The sequence below is a fragment of the Nematolebias whitei genome, chromosome 19 (assembly GCF_014905685.2).
Source record: "Nematolebias whitei isolate Nwh7 chromosome 19, NemWhi1, whole genome shotgun sequence".
NCBI classification, from domain to species: domain Eukaryota; kingdom Metazoa; phylum Chordata; class Actinopteri; order Cyprinodontiformes; family Rivulidae; genus Nematolebias; species Nematolebias whitei.
In genome coordinates this window covers 27,823,774-27,831,814 of record NC_056516.1, presented here as the reverse complement: position 1 = coordinate 27,831,814, position 8,041 = coordinate 27,823,774, and the positions used below count along the sequence as shown (strand labels likewise).

At 39.9% G+C, this 8,041-nt stretch overlaps 1 protein-coding gene across 1 annotated transcript in view; it reads left to right on the top strand.

The window, feature by feature from the left end:
- Positions 1 to 8,041, top strand: part of trps1 (trichorhinophalangeal syndrome I) — a 131,515-nt gene that overhangs the window by 75,329 nt on the left and 48,145 nt on the right. Inside the window, exon 9 of the mRNA XM_037692981.1 lies at positions 1,881 to 2,646. Coding sequence (XP_037548909.1) covers positions 1,881 to 2,646 — 766 coding nt within the window. The remainder of the gene's footprint in view (positions 1 to 1,880; positions 2,647 to 8,041) is intronic.

The following is an 8,041-nucleotide window of genomic DNA, read 5'->3' as shown; positions in this document are numbered from 1 at the left end:
TATATATATATGTATATGTGTATATGTGTATATATATATATGTATATCTGTGTATATATATGTATATATATATATGTATATCTGTGTATATATATGTATGTATATATGTATGTATATGTGTATGTATGTATGTATGTATATGTGTATGTATGTATCTATATATGTATATGTATATATATATAGCAACTTTTATATTGGTAACTTATTTGATGGAATGGCCTATGTCTGATATTTAACTGTATCACTAATATCGGTTGATAACGATACCATGCCTATAATGCCTATAATATTGTGCATCCCTAGTCCTGATTCTTGTACCCTGCTGTAGATTTTTGTATACAGTAAAAATGAAAGAATATTCATGTACACCTCACTCCTATACTGCATTTCTGGGTAAATTATCTTTTTTTGTGTGTGTGCACATATCCATCTGTGTTTGCTTTTCAAGGACTTTATTTTATTTTTTTGGACTACATGGAGATTGGCAAACTATTTTTCTGCTCTCTGTGACACTTTTGGATGTTTTATTGTATATCCTGCTGTTGTATAATCCTCACACTGCAGTGCTGCGATGATAAAAAGCCATTGGTAAAAAAATAAATGCGGCAGTCTTAACTGCTGTTCACTGACATTTGAGTGAAAAAGACATGACTCATCTGGCAGAATAATGGCCTTGACGAGCAAACACGAGGTATTTTCAAACTAGCGCACTGTCAAAACATTTATAAATCAACTTAAAAGTGAATTTCTATTCCAGTTCATAAAGAAAGACAATTATATCCTAGAACAGAGAAAGGTTTGATGTTTTATTTTATGAAACACTTGGGAAGGTCATGCAAGTTCATATTTTCATACGATTAAATATCAACAAGTTGCCCATAGTAGGTCCACCAGTCTTAAGTTTGTATTAAAGATGGTTTGTTGGTTTTGCTTATTGGTCCACAAAAGATGTGCCAAAACTGTTTTTCTGAGCCAGGATACTCTCAGATGTCTCGGTCTGGATATGTAGCTGGTCATTCAGGGCCTGGCCTACAGGAAATGAAGGTGGTTTGTTGATGGTTGATTCAGTATTTAACATTCACGTTCCTTTACCTTCTTTACCATTTATCAGTAATTCATCGTGATTTAGAGAAACTCTGAGTCATTTTTTGGCCACACACTGCATGTAACTCAAACCTGAGTGGTTAGAGGAAATCAAGCGGAGGTTAATGCACTTTAGATTTATTCAGCTCGGGCTGTGGAGTTTCCTTATATCGTGATCAGTTTTAGTGTCAGGCTACGGGAATGAGTGGCTTTTTACATTTTAAATAAATCCATCTAAACTGGCTTCTAACTTAAAAAAGAAGTGAAACTATGCACTTGAGTCTTGAGTGTTTCTTTCAAACCAGTGGATGGAATGCAATGAAACTCTCAAAAAGGAATTACTGACTTTATGCCTACGACTAGATACCTATTGGAGTCAATCCAATTTAAGGCAGGCGTCAAAGCAAATCAGCTTTAGCCTACACAAGAATAAATACACCTTGGTGAAACTTCGCAATATGCATAAGATTTTGCAATATTTTAAAGGTTTTAACCAAAATGTCTATAATTCAGTTGTTGCTCAACATAAGATCCATCCATTAACTTTACCTGCTTCTTCCTGTCCGGGTTGCTGGTGCCCATATCCAGTAGTTGGTATGCGAGAGTCAGGGTACAATCTGGACAGGTTGCAAGTCCAACTTAAGATGATTTTAGTTTAAAATGTTTGAATGAAAAGCCGTTGAGTGATATACATTTCCTTTAGGAATGCAGACCCTTTAATTCTTAGTATTATAGCTTCAGTGTAACTCAAAGTTTGGATAAGTCTTAAACATTTATTCATTTTATTTTCTCTGCAGGCGTGTCCACGCGTGTTGCCGTTGTCGACACTGTGACTTCACGGCACCGGATTCGTCAGCCCTCCTCGATCATTTTAATTCTGCCCATTGTCACGAGTCCTCTCCCACATTAGGCTCCTTGCCCACCTCACTGACACCTTCGCTAACTCTGTCAGCCAATGGCTGCTCAGCTCCCTCTACCTTAGCCATTAAAGAAGAGAGCAAAGGGGACTTTCGCCTCCTCTACTCCCTCGCACCACCTGAGGGACGCTTGGCAGAAGGAGGCAGGGAGGAGGCAGGTGGGGTGGTAAAAAGTGAGGGAGCCGAGGAGAAAGAGAGAGAGCGGGAGAAAGGCTGGGTTCTTGGTGAGACAAGAGGACAGGGTGAAAGAGGAGGCGAGCAGGCCCACGGTTTACTCTGGGTGCCCAAGGAGCGAATGGGACCTGAACGAGGGGTGGAAAGAGGAGCAGGAGGTGGGAGTCCCTCTTTATTCCCTTCCCCACTCTCACTGTCTTTTGTTTCAGCCAATCATGAGGCCCCGCAGCAGAAAAGAGGGGTGGCTTCACCTAGCATGGTTTACCTGGGAGACACCAAGTCATTTTTGGGAGATACCAAGTTGTTTTTGGGAGATGCCAAACTCTATGGAGGGGGGAGAGCAGGAGGAACTGCCGCAGGAGGAGGGGAGAAGCAGAGCCAGACCCCCCCTCAACAGTTTGCAGGTGGAGGTGGAGGAACACAGGAGGGGAAGGGAGGCGCCACAAAAGAGGAGTCCCAATCCTTGCTGAGGGTGAGTAGATTCTTCTCCTTTTGTTTCCATTATTTCATGTGGATCTTTATATGATGTTGCCCTCTTGTTATAATGTGTATCATTGTCTCAGAGGCTCATTTTTAACTAAAAGTCTCACAATGAAGCCTCGTTTCTGTACCACGTCCTACCTGCTGGGAGCATTAGTTGTCAAGACGCCTCCATTAATGCTCTTTCATCTTCAAGTAATCACTTTACAATCTGATATGAGGATTAAACTTCATGTGGCGAACTTGTACAATAAAAAGCAGTTATGTTTTCATCAGATTTACAGGGTTTATGCAAAAATCATGTTTAAGTGTTCCTGCTTGAGTGAGCGTGTTCACATGTCATGTGCGTGACTGACATATTTCCCCATCAGCCTCATTCATCTGTTTAAAAAAAAAAAAAAAAAATTAAAACTGAACTCAGAACACGGAGAAACTTTCCTGTCTGTATGGCAAACTGACAATTCTCATGATTACTGCCCGTCACTCAGTCCCTGCTTTGTGGACCTTAATGCTTTTGACTCCACAGTGATGTCATAGAGTGGCAGAAGTAGTTTGTGGGTCACCAGCTGCAGAGCTTATTTGCTCTGATCACATTAGATCAGAAAAGACTCTTGTGTGCTGATGCCTGCATGGTGTTGAGGCACTGACAGTGGCAGTATTGAGTGGGCGATGGGTGGAACTGATGTGTGTATACTTGTACAAGTGTAATGCTTTAGTCTATGGCGTCTTTGTACACGCTGTGGTGTGGCCTGTTGCATATGGGTATGAGTGTGTGTGTGAGGTGTTGGCAATAACTTGGCAGTCTGGGTAGGGTGGGGCAGAAAAAGGTTTTCTCATTACTGTGGGTGGGGCTGTGAAGGAGTGGGAAACTGGCACTGAAATAAAAATGAGACTTCATCTGCAAGAAAGGGGTGACTTAGAAGATAAGTGACCTGATCATCTGATTTTGTTTCACTTGTTGTTGAGGGTTCAAAAGAAGTTGGGGAAAAAAGAAAACAGAACTTTCTCCTAGTATTTTCTACTAGTTTTGCCTACCCCATTGTGTCGTTCTATTAGTTTTGCTTTGTGCCATTGGCAGGGGTGGGTGGCATAAGGATGACAATGAAGGTCCTTATCAAAGCTAAAATCAAATAAACCATCAAAGAGTCCTTCTCTTCGGTGATCTCCTACAAAGCTATTCACAAATAAAGTATTTGCTCTTTTGTTCATAAACTATTTATTTAAACCAAGTTTAACAATTATTTTGAATCAATGATTGTGTGAACAAAAGTTAATTTTGTTTTTCATTTACCTCAGAAGTCAGAACGCTGGTGATGTAATGATGTCACACCAGCCTCAGTGTTTCCCCTAGATTACATGCCATGGCAGGGCATTCCTCTCGACTGTGATTTGGGGTGGAGACGGAGACACGTCTGAGCTTTGTACCTACAGTTTTCAGGTGGGGTGGGGGGGGAAATTGCTGCCTCTAGCTTTTTATCTAGCGCGCCTGTGTTGTGTACCGTTAGCGTTGCGCTACGTCGATGCTGGCAGTTACAGAAACACTAAGACTTGTGTCTAAGTTAGAAAATAAAATGGATTGGATAAATTTTTGTTCTGTTTTTGTTGAAACCAGGTGGACTATTATTAGTAAGTGATATTTGGTTTCTGTGTGTTGAAACACCGGAGCAACATGTTTTCTAATAAACAAAATGCACTATATCTCACTTTAGAGTCATTATATAATAGATGCTACAGAATTCTTTATCTCCCCCTGTGGCTCATAGTAGAATTACACAAGGCACACACCTGTGTTTAGCGCCATGTTGCTGTCATTGTTTATCAGCGAGGTGTGGGTGGAGTCATGTCTGTGTTGCCCACCTGCTAGCTTAGTGCTACGTTGCTGCTCGTTTTTATAGAAGACGGGAACGACTCGTTTTGCCCGCCCGCTACATGGCTGCCGTTTTTTATCGACGGGTGTGTGTGTGTGTTCCACATCTGTGTTTAGCACTACATTGCTGCCAGTAATTGTTGACGGGGGTGGGGGGTGGTACGTGAGCAACAATTTTGCTAGCACGTTTGTATTGAGTCCACAGTTGTGTTGATGGGCGGGACGCCCCGTTTGTATAATGGTAGGGGAAATACTGGAAATATATATGTTTTTATTACCCGTTATAAATTATTATTCAGATATGGACGTATTGCATAAATTAACAAACCTGACATGTTGCTAAAAATACTAACAACTTTTACAGTTAACTTTTTTTAAATGATTTAAGTTGACAGTAGACACTTGATTCAACCTCTTACAACACTGAGACTTTACATGACTACAACTTCTACCTTATTTAAAGCATCATTTAATAAAAACATTACCTTGTTAGAATAGCTTTAGATATATTTTCCTCTAAATTCTGTGTATGTTTGCAACATTTTGCTGCACACCATGAGTTTGCAATAGCAGATTCTTCATTGGATCAGTAACAAATGGACATCATGTTTAAGTCATGTTTTGATCTTTTTTTATACACGGCAACATTTTTTGATACTTTCATTGGATGCACTTTCACACTCAAACACAAATATGGCATACTATGTGCAAGGACAGGCTGGAGTCGACTCTTCACTGGAGAGCTTAAGGGTTTGGCATTAATGTAAAGCATCAACTTAAATGGGAAATTGAACACATGGTCACGTCAAGTTTATATTTTGGCAAAAAGTCAAATAAAAGGAGTTTCCTGAGTGAAGAAACTGATGTGCGGTAAGTAGATCTGTCCCAAACATTAACTCTGACACTTACAAATGACATAAGGTGGTAAAAGATTAAAAAGAGACAACAGCATGAATAAATACCCAAAGTCGTTTATAACCTCCAGCTGAGTGTGTGCGGGGGTTTCTCTATGCTCATGCATGTGTACTTCTGCATGTCCCTCATCCTCACTTCCTGCTTGCTATTCTCCGCTGCATCGATCTGTCTCTCCCCTTCTCATTTCATTCTTTTTCTTTCATTTCCCTTCTTTCCTCAAAGGACAACTCACCCAATACACAGGGATCAATACGCCGCTCACAAACACACGAGTGCTCAGGTGCGTGCGCGCTCACATTCATACACGGCACACATACGTTCTCGTGAAGAATCTCCGTTGTTAGTATGCGGGTGTGTGCGGTATTTTTACTTTGCAGAAGGGAGAAAACGCGTTCCTTTGAAAGGCCTGATCTGTAATTGCTGCACAGTGTTGCCTTGTTGAGACATTACTCCACTGCTGGCTTTTGTTTTCACAGTGATTTATTACGTTTTAGATATTTTGTCTGTGTGAAATTTTATTTTCTGGCTGTTTGACTCTGTGAGACAAGGATTGAAAGCATATGAGATTTAGAGATGAAATTAAAGTAAAAGCTCAGTTGATGTTTTAGTTTATAAATAGAATAAGGCAGACTTTGGGGTAATGGCGTTTTTTTCTGGTTAAGGAAAGCAGAAAAATGCTTTGACTCTGAGCCAAACATGTGTGAACCTATAAAGGTACAACAAACCACATGTGAATCGCCAACAGAGTTTAGTCCACCGTTTGGATTCCCACCTCGCCCGTGCCTTCGAAGAAAATTCCAGGTGAGGTAAATGGATGCAAGCAGCGCGAGGAAGAATTTCTGTCTCTGACCTTATAAATCCAATGTAATCTTGTTCATCCCATGTGGTCCTAATGCGAGACTGAAACGCAGACCTTTGGGGTTTTAAATGTCCCACACGTGACATTCAATTTCATGTGAGTCAAGAGAAACTGCAGAGGCTACCAAACGGGATAAATGGAAATGTGTGCTGTCAGCAGATCAGAGAAGAGTTTCATTAAAGTTTCTTTAGTTTACATTTCTGCCCAGCGGAGCTAATTACGTTTAAAGGACAGATGCACACACACGCAGCTGTATTTTCATAGAGTTCCCATCTTTGTACATTAAACATTACTCAATCCTTCTGTCTTTGTATACATTCATGTGTGTCAAGCTACATGTGCATCTGTGTAATGGTATGTCCTCTCACACTGCTCGCATGCCAAATTACATCCAGCATGTCTTGCATTTGCATTCTGACGGAGTGTGTGGAGGAGTGTGTGTTTTCTGGAGGAAATTAAAACTTGAATTTAACTTATTTGCTGTACTCGTAAATTGGCATTGCTTTGTATCCGCTACAGGAAATTAGAGCTTATGTTTGAATCTCAGTGTCTGTGTGTGCGCGCATGTGTGTGTGTGTTAGACACTTCAGTTGCACTTATTGCTCAAATATTATAATCTGATCATACACTGCTGTTCCCAGAATATGATTTTAGTAGCAATGTTTTATAGGCATGCAGGCTTTTTAATTTAGTGTTTGTTTTAAATCAAATCAACCACAACGAAAAAACTTTTTTTTTGGGGTGGGATTGCCTTTTCTCTGTTTTCATCAACTGTCCAGCTGCTCATCTTTACCATTATAATGAAAAGCAACAGAAAAAGCAGATACACATCATACAATATATTTAAAATTGTGTTAATGTTTACCAAGCAACTGTTAGCTACAGCATAGGAAATAGGCCAACTGAAAATTGATGGATTTGTCAGATAATTGTCAGATTTTTACATTTATTTTTAACCGGCATGTGGAAGCATGACTCCACAGTAAATTAAATATATCTGATAGTTTTATTCTAGGGATGATACTTATAATTTTGTCTTCTGCTTTCTTAGTTTGTTCAGCGTTCTTAAAGAAACTCTACAAACCATAAAACATGACAAGTTTTTGGCTAATAGGCTGGACTAAAGAAAAATAAAGTTCAAAGGGTAAAAAAAAAAAGTTTTTACCTCCAAAGAGCTTAATTTGGGAAAGTAAAGCTCAAGACCATTTTTATAAATTACAACAAATTTGGATGCTTGAATGCAAACTTATAGGAAAGACAGGATTGCTTTTAAGTTTTGTTTATTATTTATTGTTAATAGATTTTAATGTGAAAAAAGCTGTTGGGGGGAGGGGGGGGGGCGCTGCTTCCTTCTTCAGAGGTAACCAGAGCGAGTGAACTTTGCATAAAAGCTCTGGCAATTGCTTTAGACCAGATACTCTCCCTAACATAACTTGGGCTTGAACTTGTAATATTTAGATAATGTTTTATTTTTGCTTGATTAAAAAGTTGAACCACAAAGTTGAGTTGCTGCACGCTACAGGAATGTTTACTTTTGAAAGATGCACTCCATTAAAGACTTAGCCAGTGAGCCATAACCTGCATCATGAAGGACTCCACTCACCCAGCACACACAGTTTTTGCCCTGCTCCCCTCAGGCAGAAGCTTGAGGAGCATTAATTGAAGAACCACTAGGCTGAGGAACAGCTTCTACCCTGAGGCTGTTAGACTCATGAATCCCTAGTCAGGATCATCACTGTGAAAAAA